General features: G+C 35.3%; 3 protein-coding genes across 4 annotated transcripts in view; 2 read left to right on the top strand and 1 right to left on the bottom strand.

Annotated features, from left to right (window-relative positions):
• The window catches only part of LOC137627904 (contactin-like), a 56,214-nt gene extending 43,748 nt beyond the window's left edge, over positions 1-12,466 (top strand). The window contains exons 20-26 of the mRNA XM_068359356.1: positions 2,110-2,199; positions 3,438-3,623; positions 3,824-4,009; positions 4,437-4,605; positions 5,120-5,253; positions 6,885-7,068; positions 11,120-12,466. Of these exons, the coding sequence (XP_068215457.1) occupies positions 2,110-2,199; positions 3,438-3,623; positions 3,824-4,009; positions 4,437-4,605; positions 5,120-5,253; positions 6,885-7,068; positions 11,120-11,247 (1,077 nt within the window). The 3' untranslated portion in view covers positions 11,248-12,466. The remainder of the gene's footprint in view (positions 1-2,109; positions 2,200-3,437; positions 3,624-3,823; positions 4,010-4,436; positions 4,606-5,119; positions 5,254-6,884; positions 7,069-11,119) is intronic.
• LOC137627373 (transmembrane channel-like protein 7) overlaps positions 1-19,595 on the top strand; it is a 437,009-nt gene that overhangs the window by 164,537 nt on the left and 252,877 nt on the right. The window lies entirely within an intron of this gene.
• Positions 14,793-19,595, bottom strand: part of LOC137627905 (uncharacterized) — an 81,058-nt gene continuing 76,255 nt past the window's right edge. For both annotated transcript variants that reach the window (XM_068359358.1, XM_068359357.1), the window contains exon 8: positions 14,793-16,279. In XM_068359358.1, coding sequence (XP_068215459.1) covers positions 16,194-16,279 — 86 coding nt within the window. In that variant the 3' untranslated portion in view covers positions 14,793-16,193. The remainder of the gene's footprint in view (positions 16,280-19,595) is intronic.

Below are 19,595 nucleotides of genomic sequence, written 5' to 3' on the forward strand. Positions count from 1 at the left end.
GTTCCTTCCAGAATTCCTTTAGGGTCAACTTCGTGTCACTGGTCACTTCAAAACACTTTCTGAAAAGGGCCTTGGTATAGAGTTTTTTGAAGTTTGAAATGACCTGTTGGTCCATGGGCTGGAGTATGGGAGTAGTATTGGGGGGCAAGAATTTGATTTTGATAAAGCTGTATTCTTCTTTCAAGTCATCCTCGAGACCTGGAGGATGTGCAGGAGCATTGTCCATAACCAGAAGACATTTCATTGGCAAGCTCTTTTCAATGAGGTAAGCCTTAACCTGGGGGGCAAACACTTCGTTTATCCACTCAGTAAAGAATTGTCTTGTGACCCAAGATTTAGTGTTCGAGCGCCACATAACTGGTAGTGCACTTTTACAAATATTATTTCGTTTGAACACCCGGGGGTTGTCCGAGTGGTACACTAACAAGGGTTTGATCTTGCAATCGCCACTTGCATTTGCACACAGCAACAATGTTAGCCTATCTTTCATTGGCTTGTGACCTGGCATCTTCGTCTCGTCCTTGGTAATGTACGTATTGGCTGGCATTTTCTTCCAAAATAACCCAGTCTCATCACAATTAAAGACTTGTTGTGCGATCAAATTTTGTTCATTTATGTACCGATCGAATTCCCCCACGTATTTATCGGCTGCAATTTGATCCGAACTAGCTGCCTCCCCATGCCTAGTAACACGATGAATACCTGTTCTATTACGAAACTTTTCAAACCAACCCCTGCTCGCTTTAAATGTAAATGAATCACTTTCACTGGTACTCGGACTTTTCTTCACTAATTCTTCATAGATATGCAACGCTTTTTCACAAATGAACGCTTCACTAACACTTTCCCCGGCCAACTGTTTTTCTTTAATAAATATTAAAAGCAACTTTTCCATCTCCTCAATCACTTGTGGCCTTTGCTTAGTTACCGCCGTAACTCCCGTTGCAACATTCGCCTTCTTAATCATTTCTTTATGCTTTAAAAACGTAGAAATGGTCGACTTCGCCATTCCGTATTCTACCGCTAAATCGGACACTCGTACACCATTCTCATATTTCGCTATAATTTCCTTCTTCAACTCGATCGTTGTTCGCACTGTTTTCCTCTTCTCCTTCCCCTTAACACTCATTACTTTCTTGGGACTCATTATGAAAGCTAAAAAAGCAATTAAAAGCACTGAAAATCACTAAATCACAACGAATGCTGATCGCGCGTTGTCTGAGTGACGCTCTCGAGAGAACTGATGCTTCCCGAACAAGCGAGAGTGGCCGAGATGGCGCGATCATCACAAAGCCCATGCGGTCGTCACGTGTTCGGCTGGTCGAGTACCGAATTTTTGGTCGAGCACCGCAGCAAAAATTTCTCGAAAATTTTGGTCGAACTCCGAATTGTTCGAGTATAGAGTCGTTCGACTACCGAGGTATCACTGTATATAGCATTTTTTTGCAAAGACGTACTGGTACGTCCGTGGGGGTAAAGGGATGAGTTTTGTGAAATGTACCAGTATGTCCTTTGGGGGTAAAAGGGTTAATCTGAATTAAAAAGTGGGTTTTCTACATAAATTTAGAAATAACCATTGCTGTGTAGGTTGCTCCATCCATGAAGGGTTCATTGGGTAAGTATTAGTACATTAGTAAAAAATCTAAACCCAACAGAACTTTTGGTGAAATTTATTAACCCTTTTACCCCCAAAGGACGTACTGGTACGTTTCACAAAAGCCATCCCTTTACCCCCAATGGACGTACCGGTTCGTCCTTGCAAAAAATGCTATAAAAAAAAAAAATTCATATTTTTTCATTTTTTTTTTGAGAAAATTCAGGCATTTTCCAAGAGAATGAGACCAACCTGACCTCTCTCTGACAAAAATTAAGGCTGTTAGAGCAATTTTAAAAAAATATACAGCAAAATGTGCTGGGAAAAAATAACTCCCTGGGGGTTAAGGGTTGGAAATTTCCAAATAGCCTGGGGGTAAAAGGGTTAAACAGTACCTCTGTGTATTTGCTCTAATTTACAAATTAATTTCTCTGGTTAAGCATCAGATTAGACATTGCCATCCCTCTTTTGGCTGAATAATTACAGTATTAATGGTTTATTTTTCAATTCCTCAGGCCAATACTAAAGAGGACAAACCTTTCACGTACCCAGAAAATCTTGGTGGAGGCGGTGGAAAAACTGGTGATTTAACAATTACGTGGGACGTAAGTATTTCTATATTTATCATGTTTCTCTTTGTCACTAATTCTTACAATATCCACACATAAGACAGTACATACATACATACATACATATACCAAGGCACTTCCCCCAATTTTGGGGGGTAGCCGATATCAACAAAGAAACAAAAACAAAAAGGGGACCTCTACTCTCTACGTTCCTCCCAGCCTAACAAGGGACTCAACCGAGTTCAGCTGGTACTGCTAGGGTGTCACAGCCCACCCTCCCACATTATCCACCACAGATGAAGCTTCATAATGCTGAATCCCCTACTGCTGCTACCTCCGCGGTCATCTAAGGCTATTTTTCCTATCTCTTCTATTTCAGCAGCATTACTGTCATTTTTTTGTATTTTTCATCCATTCTCCTTGGTATTTGACTTTCATAACTTTTCTTTGCTCTGTTCTTTTCTCGGGTAAGAACAACCTGTCAAGGTCTTGAGTCTAGCAGTGTGACTCTTTGATCTGATTTTTAGTCATCCATGTCTTATTTTGCCTGTAATTTTTTTAAATTTTACAATTAAGAGTAATCTATTTTTCATTTGAAGTATTTAGCCTTTCTTTAGTAGGTTTGGATATAAGAGAAACCATGATTTTTTTATATAAATTGTAAGGTTTTCAACTTTTCTCTGGTATATTTAGCAGTATTTATACCTTAGAAATGGTGCTTTAAGGAGCATTTCACTGGGTGACACTGGTTGAGCCCAGAAATATATATATATATATATATATATATATATATATATATATATATATATAAACAAATTGTATATTTTAAAGCTATTTGCAGTTTTTTCATGAAACAATTTGGATACCCACTAAAAACTATCCCCTTTAATTGGTATCAAAGGATAAGGAAAATACCCTTACCTTCTCCTAACTACCTACCTTGCAAAGCTTTTAGTGACAATTCCAGCTCACGCTAATGAATGCTCATATGATAAAACTTGAGATTTTATGTGTCTTAGATACTATGCATAGAGTATCGATTTAAAACATGCCCTTATCTTCACAATATGTTTATTGTTTGTGAATTATAAGAATGTGAACAGTTCTGTATTACTGTGTTATATTTAGAATACTTATGCTATTTGCTTTTGTTCTAGCAGGGCTGTACAATTATTCTAATCAATTTAGAATACATTTTTAAACCATCAACTTTCCCTTATAAGCCATGGCACTGGTATTGCAATATTATTTCTAATATGAGTTATACTTTCCAGCCATTACCAAATGAGAAACAAAATGCTCCAGGAGTGTACTACAAGGTATTCTGGAGGAGAAGTGTCTTAGACCCAGAAACAGAGTTCCAAAACATTATCATGGAAGGTCGAGGCAACATTGGTATGCTTGTGGTTGATGTTAACCCTGTCAAATATTTCTACACTCAGTACGAGGTTAAAATTCAGGTAATTATTCGGCGATTTAATATAAAGCTGATAGTTATTGCTTGAAGAATGTATATTGGATTTTATATTTTGTATTATAATTCTATTAAATCATGCATAATGACCTTTTATTCTTCACCAATTATGATCATCATTTTATCTTTTTTTTTTTATTAAGTGGTTTGCAGACATTTTACAAAATTTAACTCTTTTTTTTTCAGGCTTGGAATAGCCTAGGGCCTGGGCCAATAAGTGAAACAGTGGAAGTGTTTACTGCTGAAGATATGCCGCAAGTTCAGCCTACAGAAGTGTCGGCCTTTGCTCATAATGCCACTTCACTCAATGTTACCTGGCAGCCTATTAATCCTACAAGAGACAATATTAGAGGAGAGCTTATTGGATATCGGGTTAGTGTTCAGCTTGTACGGTGCTATTGTGTAGATCAGAGAAGTCATTTGTTATTTATTTTAGTATAGGAATAACAAATGACTTCTCTGAAGAATAAATTATTATTTATTCTTCAGAGAAGTCATTTGTTATTTATTTTAGTATAGGAAAGAATAGCTTCTTTTTAGATTACTTATTACAATATAGATCTATACCATGAATAGTTATTAGATCACAGTGAATTTGTACCCATTGAAATTTTTTTTTAAACATTTGAATTCCAGGTAACACTTACGTCAAGGACAGAAATTCAAATAAAAGTGGTTAGATTATTTAAACAAATATATCTGAATTATCATATAATCAAAATTCCAATATTTATCTTTGGTTTCTTTATCTTCATTTTAAATTTTTAGTGGTTGCTTATATTGAGACACTTTTTTCCAGATCAAGTACTGGAGACGAGTGGATAATGAAACGGATCACATCATCAAGCTTCGGATTGGCACAGAACCTCATGGACTTATTGTCGGTTTGGTTCCGAACACCTTTTACTGGGTCCGAGTCATGGCTTATAATCGAGCTGGCTCAGGACCAGAAAGTGAAAGATTTCTTGGTGAGGAAGCTTTGATTATCTGTATAACCATACCTGCTGTATCTTCAGTATGTATTGTTAAGTTATCAAGTCATAATCAGTAGTGTGTCTTGCTACACTTTACTCTTCTAGATGAAGGTGGCCGTTTCTTTTCTCTTCTACTTTTCTTCATAATTCTTCCAATATTTCTATACTTGTTATCAAGTATATGTAATGAAATTAAGAAAATAATAAGTATTTGATGATGAAGAAAAAGATAACTTGAAAAAGGGGGTTAGACATTAAAACAGCAAGGAAATAGGGTGAATTTTCAGGGGAAGGAGGTAAAAAAAAATTGATAATGTACTGTAGATACAAATATTGTAGTGTATACCCCAAAATATTGCAAGTGAAAAAAACAAGATATGAGTATTTTAAAGTAATTAAAAGATACTGTGTTAATTTTACATTCAGATGTTTGCACACCTCTAGGAATTACTCCCTTTGCCCTAATTTAGCGAGTAGGTGTAACAAGGAAAATTCTTTTCTCCCGCAGAGCGAACTTGGCGTGATAATCCTCGTATGCCTCCAAATGCTGTCAAAGTATATGCCATCGATCCCAGTACAATTCGTGTTACCTGGCGAGGTGTCACTCCTGGGCCTATGGAAGAGCCTCTTATTGGCTATAAGGTATGATTCACGCTTGGTGTTTGTGATTTATGCATTCATTTTATATTTATGGTTTAGAAATAATTCCCTTGGGAAAGGGGAGGGTCATAGAAATAAACAGATTAAAGTAAGTGACAACATCAAAACAGATATTTCATAAATAAACAATAAAAAGACTTGTCTGTCTGTTCAACATTTGCTGCAAGTTTGAACTTTTGAAGTTCTATCAATTCAACTACCCGATTAAGAAGAACATTTCACAACTTGGTCTCAGCTGGAATAAAACTTCTGGAATAATGTGTGGTATTGAGCCTCATGATGAAGAAGGCCTGACTATTTTAGAGTGGTACAAATTCTAGCAAGTAGACATGGCAATTCTACCTTTGAAAATTTTATTTACGTCTTCATAAAAGATTAATAATTTGTTTGAATCAAGTTAGGTACAATGTCAAGGCTCCACTGTAGTGTATTTGACATATGGTAACCCGTTTTAATGATTATTATATTCATTTTCTTCAGTTAACCCTTTTACCCCCGGGGTATTTGGAAATTTCCAACCCTTAACCCCCAAGGGGTTATTTCCCCAGCACATTTTGCAGTATATTTTTTTTAAATTGCTCTAACAGCCTTAATTTTTGTCATAGAGAGGTCAGATTGGTCTCATTCTCTTGGAAAATGCCTGAATTTTCTCAAAAAATTATCAAAAAATATGAAAAACTAATTTTTGTAGCATTTTTTGCAAGGACGTACCAGTACGTCTATGGGGGTAAAGGGATGGCTTCTGTGAAACGTACCAGTACGTCCTTTGGGGGTAAAAGGGTTAGAAAAGGTTACCAATTATTGTGTTAACACCGATATCTTAAAGGTTTGGACCATAAAATTTTGAGGCCGAATTCTGCGGACTTGAATAAGGATGTGAGTTTAGAAGATTGGTCCTTCCTATATATCTTCTTGTCATATCCTGTACAAGAACGATTGTTTGATATTCATTTTTTTTATGGACTTTAGTAGGATTTTTATCATTATTAGGTGATTTAACCAGACTACTGTACTGTGACAAGATAGTAACTTTCATATGCTGGTTGAAAGGATTTGATTCCAATAGTAAAGGTTTGGTTTAAATCTAGAATTTAAGGTTGTGTATTAACCCAGAGGACAACTTAGTAATAAGGGAGTGTGTGGAATTGCACACAGAACCTTGGTTGTTTTAATAAAACCAAAAACTAGAAAAATTACTATCTTCTGTACTGTATTTCATTTAGTTTTTCATATATAATAGGGTTTAACCCTTTTACCCCCGGGCTCTTTGGAAATTTCCAACCCTTAACCCCCAAGGGGTTATTTTTTCCCAGCACATTTTGCAGTATAGTTTTTTTAAATTGCTCTAACAGCCTTAATTTTTGTCATAGAGAGGTCAGGTTGGTCTCATTCTCTTGGAAAATGCCTGAATTTTTTCAAAAAGAAATATCAAAAATATGAAAAAAAAAAAATTTTATAGCATTTTTTTGCAAGGATGTACCGGTACGTCCATGGGGGTAAAGGGATGGGTTTTGTGAAACGTACCAGTACGTCCTTTGGGGGTAAAAGGGTTAATGTTTATTTGCATTCTGGATTTGGTTAAGATTTTTTTAAACTTGAATTTTCCTTTACAGATTAAAATATGGGAAGCTGATCAAGATTTTACCAAGGCCAATGACACCTATGTCTTCATTGGCTCTCCTTTAGAAGCTTATGTCCACGACTTGACACCCGGCAAAACTTACAAACTTCGAGTACTTGCTTACTCCAGAGGAGGAGATGGGAAAATGTCATCACCACCATGGGAATTCCAGCTTGGTAAGTTACCAACATTAGACTGCATTAATGGAAAAACATGAATTTTTAGTTCTGTTCTATCTCTTTATGTGCTTTGCTATTTTCTTCACATAACTCATTGATTTATAATTATGCGACAACACAGAGGAGAAGGGTAGGAAAGGGTATAAAATGAATACAATGGGTCCACGTGGGGACCATATAAGACACAAAAGGGGGTCGGGGACACAAAGGGTCGCACTGGGTAAGGAGAGAGGGTCGAAATGTTATCGCGACGCGACCAGAGAACTTACTGGAGATCGAGACCTGAGCAAGCATGCTCTCTGACCTGGGGTTAGCCTCAGGGCGTGTTTCACTCCACCTGAGGTTACCCCTCATAGAAAACAGGACTAGGGTAAACTACATAAAACTCTGGTCGGTTGGGAGGAGATCCCAGATACTCCTAAGAAAGTAGTTCGAGGTAAGTACTGTTAGAAAAAATACAAATTACTTAAAATTTGTGATGTTTATAATTATGCTAGCCACTAATTTTGCTGTTAAATACCCATGTCTCCTTGATGGATGGTTCTTTATAGTATTAGTGCTAGTTAAATTAATGCAGCACTATGCAAATATTGTCTTTCCTAATACCTTCATGTTTAACAACTGGATGCTCAGATTCATCCATCAAGTTTCTAATGACGGTCTTATAGTAATTGCATGACGAATGTTTCTTAAAAAGACAAATGACTATTAAAAACATGAGGATACTGTACTGTTAAGAGGAAAGCAAAATTGGAAAATAAGGAAAAAGGTAACCCATATTGGATTAGTTCTGTACAGTTAAACTTTGACCACCAATTTGTCTATTTGATATTGAACTTTTGATGCCATTATAAAGAGATATAAGAAGGTCCTCAATTTACAAACATCCAAAGTTACAAACACAAATCCAACTGAAATCATAAATCTCAGATATTGTATCTAAATTTCATAATGAAATTCTGTAATAAAACAATATCATATAATTTAATGCAGTAAGCAAGATGACGTTTGTAATTTGAAATGGGACTAAATGTTGACTTTTGTAGCTGAAAATCGTAAGGCGTGGGAGTTGGGTGAAGCCTATCCCAGGCCAAGATTTAACAAAATGCGACTTACAAACAGCTTCTTGGAACCTATTAACCCTTTTACCCCCGGGGTATTTGGAAATTTCCAACCCCAAACCCCCAGGGGTTATTTTTTTCCCAGCACATTTTGCAGTATATTTTTTTTTAAATTGCTCTAACAGCCTTAATTTTTGTCATAGAGAGGTCAGGTTGGTCTCATTCTCTTGGAAAATGCCTGAATTTTCTCAAAAAATTATCAAAAAATATGAAAAACAAATTTTTATAGCATTTTTTTGCAAGGACGTACCGGTACGTCCATGGGGGTAAAGGGATGGCTTTTGTGAAACGTACCAGTACGTCCTTTGGGGGTAAAAGGGTTAAGTTAGTAAGTTGGGGGCTTTCTGTACATAAATAAATCACTTAACTTCATCTGCTAAATTGGAAGCACTGTGTGAAATTTTCAAACCACACGCATACAGCCAAGCGCTGGCCTGTTCGTCACTCAGCATTGTAGGATGCTGGGTTCATGCACATATCTCCCAGCATCGAGGTAACCATGATTTGCCTTGTCGCTCTGTCTTTCACTGCAGCTTCTTAAGTGTGTGTGTGTGTTTATGATAGCGTTATGCATACAGATAAAGGAAAGCAACCACTTGATCTTGTGTTGTATACCATACTAACTGTGGTCATGCCTCATAAACTTGTTTCAAGTGCAGCAAGTGTAGGCCAAAAGGGGACAAGTAAATAAACACTAAGGTGCTGAAGTCTACAAAAATGTTTTAAAGCATTGAAGACCAGGACTTAGAAAATGGTTGTGGCTTAAAGACTTCACTGAGCTGACTTTCACCACACAGTCATCATCCTTTACAAAGAGTTGATAAAAGTGAAAGAAAACATAGAGGCAGGGTCAGTGATGATTACAGTCACTCTTCCATGGCACACTGCGTACAAAACTAAAGTAATTTTTCAGCATCTCTTTAGTCTTTTCCATCTTTTACTTAATTTCAACTTTCACTCCCACTTGAGCTCTTAAAAAATGTTGCAGTTAAACTGGAGTGTACATTTTACCATTCAGGATTGAAGTATATTTCTTCTATCACAACCCACTAGTCATAAATAAGCCAAAATAGCTGTCTTGAATGTTTTCGAAATAACAGGACTTTTTTATGACGGCAAAGCCTTGTTACTTCGATGATCATGAGAAAAAACATTGCCAGTCATTTCTCCGATCTTGGCGTTACATTGAATAAAGTTTGAGCGTGTGGACGCACCTTAGGCATGTGAAGTGATTTTTGCTACTTTGCATGCAGTTGCCACAAAAAGTGAAAATGTTGGTTAATAGTGTATAATTGAAGGTCTGAAGCAAGTTGATGTAGTGAAAGAGTTTAGTAATGGCAACAAATTATTCTTTTCCATATGAAAAAAAAATCTGGATATGGTTTTACCATTAAATAATCTGTGTATAACATTGTTAGAAGTTTTTTCTTGGATAAATAGAATCTTGCAATGTAATAAAGGATATCATCAAAACAGTTTATGGATATAAAGGACTAAATCCAGGTTACTAGAGTAATATTTGCCTAGCTTTGTAAAAATCACTGTAAGAACTATTTAGTTCTGAGACATTTATATTTACTTACATAAATGTAATACAGTATAACCTTTTTTACCCTATTTGTTATTAACGTATCTTTATCATAAATAGTCCAGTCGAGGAATAATTCCATATCAGTAAAAAACAACTTTTTCCTGTGTGAGCTTGTCAGAGAAAATTAGGTAGTTTTAGCCGATATTTTCATCAGGTAATCTCAAGCTGTCGCGCTCGAGGATAATTGTGGGTATAGCTAATAATATTCTTGATATATGTAAAGATGATGTTATACATTTTGTTTTATTTACTGTACCCTTGAAACTTAAGAATAAACTAAATAAAGCTAGTTCTTTATCATGCTTTTCCTATATACAAAGCCCAAAAGGAAAACTTTTTTGTTTCATCGCCAGAGAGAGCAAACGCATTTACCTATCCAATTAACCAATAACAGTATAATCTGTAACATATTGGTATTTCTGCAATATTTATTATAAAATGCTTTGAGTAAGCACTGTATATGTATTTTATAAAATTATTTAAAACATGATAAAAGGATGAAGGTACTAAAACCATTTTTACCCATATGTTATTTTTATATCATCATATTAAATAGTCCAATCTAAGAATAATTCCATATCATTGAAATCAACATTTTTCCTAAGTGACTCCAACTGAGAAAATGTAAACTTCGACAGCTAATTCAAGCTACCGCTATTGAGGATGTAAACATATAAATAAAAAGTATTCTCAATATAATTTCCAAACTTATTCAGACCCACTTATAATAAGTAATACAGTTTTCATACAGTTTAGGTTAAGCTATTAGTATCTATACTTATCACTTGGATGCGTAAATGTGTTTGTTCTTTTGTCTTGTTTTCTGTTATTGTCAGTGAAACATCAGCAAAACAACGGTTTCCATTTTTGAGCGTCGTATGTAGGAAAAGTAAGATATAGAATTGGCTTTATTTTGTTTATCTTTATTTAACTCTCTTTCTGAATGATGTTATCCAAGGCTGAAAAAAAAAATTAATAAAATTCCTTATTTCTAAACTCACCTGCTCTTTTTTATGTTAACCCAGATGTTGGGTTTATATTGTAGGCATGTATACAAATTTGTTTGATTTTATGCTTTGGGAAACAAATTGTTTATATAACTATTATTATTATTATTATTATTATTAATAACCAAGCTACAACCCTAGTTGGAAAAGCAAGATGCTTTAAGCCCAAGAGCTCCAATAGGGAAAAATAGCCCAGTGAGTAAAGGAAATAAGGAATTATTGTAAGGCTATACCATGTCGTTTTTTAAATATTAAAGTTAGTGCTAAGGAAATTGCTCTTCATTCTTAAAGCAACGTAGAAGTTTGACGTCTTGTTTTCTTACTTGTAGGTGATCCGGATGTTTTGAGAGGTGAAGCTCCCTCTACATTCCATGTTTTGAATAGCAGTCTATTGCTTACATTTTTAGTGGCCTTTTTTACTCCACTCGTACGCTCACGCTACTTCACTACACATTGAGGAGAAATGTGCTTGATGTATGAGGGATCACTCAACTCCGCTCCAGAAACAATTCGTCCATATTTTTCGAGTCATAACAGTAGTACTCAACAAGAGTGCAGTATTTTTGTTGTAAGTTTTTAACATTTAAACCACTGATTTTATTGACATTTAATTTTTATTTTTAAATTGTTTTATTTCAGAATGCTAAGACTATAGTGTACCAAGAAAAGTTGTTCCCAGAGTTAATATGGAATCTCAGATAGTCTTGTTATGGATTACCTTTAAACTATATACAGTACATACTGTATATGATGTTTTTCAAATTTTATAAAGCTCATTTGGTTCCATAGAAACAACCAATATAGATTAATTATAACTTTGATTTACTTTAAGTCTGCTAATATGACAGGTCAGATAATATTTTTTTTAATAATAGTTGAGTAAAGTATTAACATTTGCCAGGTAGCTAATTTATGAAATTAAGATGCCAAACAAAGGGAAGAATATTGCTTATAGATATTTCCAAAGAAGTATTTGAGCACATTAAGCCTTTTTTCTCTAATTTTTATACATTGCATTATTTATGTAATATAATCATAAGGGAAAAGTTTATTATCCAGTCAAAGAGTGATGAAAAAGATTAGTTTTTCCACATTATTATCAGATTATCGCGTGGGACCCTAATTCACGTCTTACTGGGAGAATTATCCCCCTAACTGTTATCAAGGTTTTTTTGTCATGCTTTATTAATATCTTCAAGTGGGCTATCTTATATTTTGACTAGCACTTATTTAACCCTTTTACCCCCAGGCTCTTTGGAAATTTCCAACCCTTAACCCCCAAGGGGTTATTTTTTTCCCAGCACATTTTGCAGTATATTTTTTTTAAATTGCTCTAACAGCCTTAATTTTTGTCATAGAGAGGTCAGGTTGGTCTCAATCTCTTGGAATATGTCTGAATTTTCTCAAAAAATTATCAAAAATATAAAAAAAAAAAAAAATTATAGCATTTTTTTGCAAGGACGTACCGGTACGTCCATGGGGGTAAAGGGATGGTTTTTGTGAAACGTACCGGTACGTCCTTTGGGGGTAAAAGGGTTAAAGGTTATATAGAGTTTTTAATTCTGATTAATTAGCTTGTTAGAAGCATGGAGCTTTTAAGTTATGCAGAAGTTATAATATAGTTACATATGTACAATCTTTTTCTTGATACTGAGATGGGAACAGTAGTCGCATAACAACATTTCAAGGTAAAGATTTTTGGCCCTTATTGGTATGTGATTTTGTATCACATGTTATTTCCAAACATGGAAACGGCAAAATATGAAACACACCTAGCTTGTGAAAGTACATTACCGTATAAATATAGGGGAAAGACCTTATAATTGGTCATTTTGGTTAAAAATCTTTATTTATATCACATGACATTTCATATTTTTTCTTTAATTTAGAAAAAATTTGAATTTAGTTGTTCTCCTGGAGGGAATATTTATTAAAGTATTCAGTTTTATAAGAGTAAAGGAACTGTGCCAAATGCTTTTTTAATTATTTCATACATAAGGAGGAGTGATTTGAATAAACATTTGGTTTGTAGGCTGGCTCTTCAAGTTGCTGCGTCATTGTGCGTACAACCATTATGTTGAGGTTTTCGATATCACTTGAAAAAGAGTATTATAACTAGATATGCAAAAATTATGCAAATCTGAGTTTAGTACAAAAATTTGTTGGTATGTTATATGAACAATGATATATTAAAAGTTGAAATATTGCAGTATTTGAAACGTGCAGTAACCATTTTACTGTACTCATTTTACATACCAGTATTGTATAGTCCATTTCTTTTAGCGATGTATATTTGCACCGAATCGCGTTGGTGCCCTTTTAGCTCGGAAAAGTTTCCGGATCGCTGATTGGTTAGAATTATCTTGTCCAACCAATCAGCGATCCGCAAACTTTTCCGAGCTAAAAGGGCACCGCCGCGAGTCGGTGCAAATATGCATCGCTAAAAGAAATGGACTATAGTTGATAGTTAGGATTCCCAGGTGTTCAAATGTTCTTAAAATTTTTGAATCTGTGCAAATTGTTATGAAGTTTGCCACTTAGTATTCATGTACTTGAGATATCTTTTAAAGTTTATGAATTGTAAATTCTAATCCATTTTATCCATGCATATCCTGGTGATAATGAACTACAGATCTTTGACCCAAAATTTAAAAAATACCATTATAGATAAAGCAGCATCTTCCCTTGTTGTGTGATTTTCAATTACACTAATAAAAAGTTTAGAACATGGCCAATATGAGTTGATAAAGTTAAGAATAGTAAAATGAAGGAAACCAGTTGCTTTTAAGATGCCTTATATTGAAGTACAATTAAATCAAAGTCTATTTCAACGAGGTACACGTCGAGAGACGAGTAATTGGTGTGAACGTGTGAATCTCTTGTAGCTATACTTTTATGAATAACCTCATCCTACCCCAGGGGTTTAACTAAAAAACTTTAGCAGGTTCATTCTTAATCACAAGTTTAATGTATTGAAGGTTAGTTTTCAACATTTTGTATGTAAAATAAGCTTCACATTCCTGTATCTGAGCAGCTTTAGCTTTACCTCAGATTTCATATATTCCAATAAATGAAACATTGAAAAACTTTCTATTGTAATATTAATTGTTAAAAGTACAAGTCGTTTGTGTATGGAAAACTAGTTGTATTCCATTGTGAAATTTTAATTGAATCTCAACGTGTCTTTGTATGTCTTGATGTTGTGATTGAGCAAGAGATATTTCAATTTATAAATTAGATGTATTACATAGAAAAATGCTCCCACCATTACAGCTGGTGCAGTATGGAAAATTACCTTAGTAATTTTGGTAAATTTGTTTTGTTTTGTTTAAAGCGATGTGATAAATCAATTGCATATGCATGAAAGGCTTTCAATTCTGCTTAACAAGCTTTTATTGAAACTGAATATTACTTTACCTCAATTTTTATGGACAAAATGTTCATACAATGTTTCTTAATTTTTACATCTTTCTTCAACTTCCCTTTTGTAGCATGGATTGTTGTCTCTAGATCTCGTAACGTGTTAGGAAAACAGAATAGTAACTATTACTCATCTCAGAGATTTGTATAGTATAAAATTGTTATATCTTCCTTTCTTGGAAGATCATTTTCGATAATGTTGAGGTTTGTGCAGATTATATTTTCTGATGGCATTTACAATACATGCATCCTTTTATGTACTTGAAATTAAATCATATTCAGGAATGTGAGATACTGTTTAACAGAAAGTGAAATGTGTAATCAATATTTTTTTTTCTTTTCTTGTGCCTCTTTCTGTACTGTAATGTTTATGGTAATAATGGCACCTAACATTTATTTGTAATATTTTGTATGTCACAGGTATATTAAGTTATACTGACAATATAATGTGATAAGGAAATAATTTATATTTCCAGTTTCAGTAACTTTGGTTTGTGAGAATTTTCCGTCCACTTTTATTGTTAATTTTAGTTACTTTAGTGGAGTAAGTTAAAGAACATGGGAGGTAAATGAAACTGACACTTGAAATATTTAATGATTTATTAAAGTTTCTAGTACATTGTAGAAAAATATTTTAATTTCATAAACATTGTGAATATATACATGATAGTTCTTTACCTATAATGTTAAATGATTACAGTACTGTATTAAATTTGTTTTTCCTCTAAAACAAAAGGACTTTGTTTGCATCAGTTGGTACTGGTGTTGCAGTGAAGTACTCATGATTTGTATGTGATGTAAATATTTGTTTGGTCATTTTAATTATTTTGTGGTATTAAACATATCAGTATTGCATGAAAGTGTAAAAGAACTTATACGCTGTCAGAATTCACACTTTTTATAGAAGTCCATTTTAAACATTTATTGTTCTAAAGTTTACTTTTTATTAATCCTTTCAGAAATATCTGACAAAAATAAAGTGTATATGTTTAAAAATACCTATGAGAGTGAACTTTGAATATTTTATCACATGTAGTTCAAAGCCAGAAAACTGTACGTACTGTATTTTAACATGGCCTGTGCTGCATACAAATCAAAGAACACCAGCCACGGGTGGTGGGGTGATGGGCAAAGGAAATTCACGACACCAAAGCCTCGCATCAACAAAGATAATGCACACTATTCAAGTGCTATCAGTGTTTGAACACTAGACTGCTTAAACTCAACGTGTCCAATATTTGGGTAGTTTTGTGAGACTCCATTAGAGGTGACAACCAGCAGAAAACTCCAAACTGTGATGAGCTTCTAAGAATTGGACATCATAATAGTCCATTTAATCCAGAAACCCTTCATGGAAAGATATGAAGAACAAACCATAGGCAGCAGTTTACATAGGCTACTCCTAGCTGACAAAACACAACTTCTGGGTTTGGCAGAAGACAACTGTAGTCACCTTTTCTTGAAGCTGGGGTCTTCTTATTAAGAGTACGAGTTAACCCTATGGTATTTAGATTTTTCAATGTTCAATTAACTCGTATTACCAACTCTGGCTGGTATTATAAGCAGATTTCAATCATCCATGAAAGATGGTATTTTAACCATTCTTGATATCTAATCACACAAAAAATTTCAAATTGATCAGATTATAAACAATGTTGAAAAGCAAAAGTAGACAATACTTTACTGAAAACATGGTGAGCTTATCACAATGTCTCTCCAAGGTAGATATCTGAAAATCTGTTTTGTTATAGCTAATCTTACCCCTTGAATTCCACTTATTTGAGGGAAAATGTTCTCTGAATATTTGTTTTCTAGCCTTCAACTTATGGAGATTACATGAGAAGGTTAAACTTCACACGGGAAATCTTGAATTTCACACATTAAATGCTAGTTACCTAGTGGATGAACAGTCATGATAACTATCTCTTATCCTACAATTACCATCTACTTAATATGGTGAAAACATGTAAGTTCTTAGTACATTCAACATCTGGCAACGGCCTTTCGTGCTATCCATCGACAAGGAAACTCTGGAATTGCTGGAACTGCTTGTAGTTCTAAAGCTGTACCTGGGGAAAAAAAATTAAAAACTTAATATAAAGGTAAAAGAAATTACTTCCCAAAACCTTTGGACAAATTATGTTTGTTCTACTTTTATAAAAAAAACTTTTCTTCCTTTAAAATAAGAATGAATCTTCAGTGGAGCTTCAACAGCAGTTTAATGAATAAAAGAGGTAGTTACACGAGACTTCACTTTTTTTCTTTGGTTACAGATAGTACAGACATAGTGTCATGCACTAATCAAAATCTAGATTTTCTTTTCCTTACTGTTTGAAGTTAGTATGCTGGCTTTGTCTATCATTAATGAAATGAAGCAAAATTTTGTTAAATGTCTGGGGAAAGTTGGAAGATAGAAAACAGAATTATGTCCAAGGCTGCTGCGAGTCCACATTCTCTGCACTGTTTGTGGGGGGCGGAGTTTGTTTGCAATCATCCCTATGTGCCAAGTAAAGATTAGGAGCTCCTATTCGCCAAAAGGTGTTTGTTTTGAGGAAGAAGAGGAAGCGTGAAGACGCGATCGTCATCATTGGTTGTGCACAACCTAATGCTGAAGAAGCTCTCTAGCTCCTTTATCTCCAAGTTTGCAACCCCTGTGCTGGTAGATCCAGTGACAATGGGATCTGAGACCTATTAGAAAGCAGCCTCCAGTGCCAGTGAGATGGTGGAAAAAGGTATCCCCAATGCATGCTCATCTTTCTCCTCTTCCTCTTCTCCTGATTCTAGTGCTTCTCTGAATTACTGTAGTAGTAGCTGTCAAGGAAGGCTGATGGTAGGAAGTCCCATAGACTCCTAGTGATCTTGCCTGTCTTTCAGGAGAGGTTGTAAGTAATCACCATGGCTACCACAGTAGACAAGCAAGTTGTAAGTATTCTGCCCCAAATTGGTCCAAGCACTCATAATGTCGGCCAAATTTTGGAGGACCTACCCTATCGCTTTTGACAGGGATACTTCAGTACACAACTTAAAAGATGGTAATTTTCAATGATATTGTGCACGTTTGTGGGTGAAAGGTCACAGCCCAAGGGGTTATGAGAGAACTGGGCTGGTTTGATCTCTTGACCACAATTAACAGAGGGGAGGGTAAAAGATACTGCTTCTGTCTGCTTTGATCAGTGAGAGAATAGTTTCTTTCCCATGTCAACGAGAGTTGGCCTCAGCCCAGTCTCATCGGCCCTTGATTACCTTGTCGGTTCTGTCCTTAGATTGGTCTACTCACATTTGTTGTGAAGAGATAGCTTGTCTAAGCATCCTGCTAACCTCTCAGCCCTTGGGAGGGACAGGGGGCTCATGGATCTCCTGACCAGGCAGTGGACCTTGGTCTAGTACCCACTGTTAGTTGGAGTGTTTCTTTGTGGATGTTCTTGCAATCCTTCATGAATGCAATGAAATGGTTAAGGAAGCCCTAGTGACAGATGGGTCTTCAGTTATTGACCAGCGGTTTGGCATCCATCAATGTTTGAGGCCTTTTTTTGTAAAGCCATATTCACCGCCTGAACAATAGTATTGATGTGCTGGGGCTGGCTCACGGGGGACCCTGGTAACTTCAAGATTACTACAGTATAAGCCAAATGGTATGTACATATGTTAACTTAGTTGGTAGAAAACCCAAGAGAACTGGCTACATGGAACAGTTAGAGGTATCATCAATCTGTGAAGTAGCTTGCACTTCATGGTTGAAGACTCCAGCATCTCCTCCGGGCCTTTGTAATGGAAATCACAAGTGATGAATTTGTACCTATGACTGTCCTCTGAAGCCGTTTATCTGGGAAAATGGGCCATCTTCAGAGATTGGCATCTCTTGCACTTTCTTCTAAGCCTGTCAATTCTGGTTACTCCACTCATCAACCTAAACATCCTCATCTCAGACACATTCAACTTTCTTCCCTCTATTTTCTTTATTGGTGCTGCTTCTAATCCATATGTCATTGCTGGTCTAACAGCTGCCTTGTGCACTCCGTCCTTTAATCTTATGGGGACTTTCCTGTCACATATGACACCAGCCACTTTCCTCCACCTGTTCCAACCACGCTGAATCCAGTAGTTGTTTATCACCAAGACAAGGTACTTGCATTCATGAACCCTTTGGATGCTTCTTTCTCTTAATCTAATTGGGGTTTGCTGATTACCATCCAATTCAGATGTCATATGACATGTTCTGTCTTTTTCCTTATTATCCTTAACCCTCTATTCTACAAGGCATGTTGTTATCTTTCAAGCTTCATTTTCAGTTCTCTGTATTTGGCTAATTAGACCAGGTCATCTGTATAGAACCAACACCATTGTGGCTCCTCCCTGACATCATTAGTTAGCACATCTAAAACAATATTAAACAGAAATGGGCTCAAACCCACCCTGAAAATTTTCTGCTCTTGCAACTGTACATATGACACTGGTCTTTACATGTCAATATAGCTCCTTGAACATTCTAATATACTTCTCTGTCACTCTCCTCTCCTTGAGACAGCTCTATATTTCCTGGCGTGGTACTCTATCATGTCTTCTCAAAGTCTAAAATGATGTTTTGCCTCTCTACACAGTCATCATCATCATCTTCTACACCTACTGACACTAAGAGCCTCAATTAAATTTTGCCTGTCATCTCTATCTTGAGCTTTTATTCCAATACTTCTTTTATTCATCTCCTACTTCACACTCCATGTACTTTTTTATAATCTATCTGAAAAAAATCACTATCTACAGTACTGAGACCATTCATGAATCCATCTGATGTCTACCAATGAAAACTTGTCGATATAATCTTCCATCCATAATTCTTTCAAATACTTTTAGCATATGTGACATAAGCTTGATCTCCGTCATTTTCACATCACTGAATGTTCCCCTTCTCTTTGAATATAGAATTTTTTTTCTCTTCATTTTTCAGGTACCATATCACTTTTCATAATCTTTTTCATTAACAACATGTCAATTCCTTCCTCATCAAGAGCCTTAAAGTTTTCAACAACTACGTTCAGTCCTACCACTTTACTATTTTTCATCTTTCCCAATGCTCTTTAACCTAAGCTTTGTTATTTCTGTGCCTGGTCCTGAAATTATGTGTCAATCTCCTCTTTCATTCTTTTCTTGTTCTCAAGTGCTTCGATAGAGTGGATTTGAACAATAAACGAGCAATGTGAAATGTTGAATGCTTTCGAACAAACATGATAAAATGACTGTGGAGATCCTGTAGAGAGAAGGGTTCCCCTGCTGTATAGGACCAGAAAAGCAGCCCTTAAAGTAAGTATATCCTTGGTACTCTTATTTCTTATTTGTGCTAGTTTAAAGCTCTCTCCTTGACCTTCCTTGGTACCTAGCTCTTGGTAA

The sequence above is a fragment of the Palaemon carinicauda genome, chromosome 35 (genome assembly GCF_036898095.1).
Source record: "Palaemon carinicauda isolate YSFRI2023 chromosome 35, ASM3689809v2, whole genome shotgun sequence".
In the NCBI taxonomy this organism is placed as follows: Eukaryota; Metazoa; Arthropoda; class Malacostraca; order Decapoda; family Palaemonidae; genus Palaemon; species Palaemon carinicauda.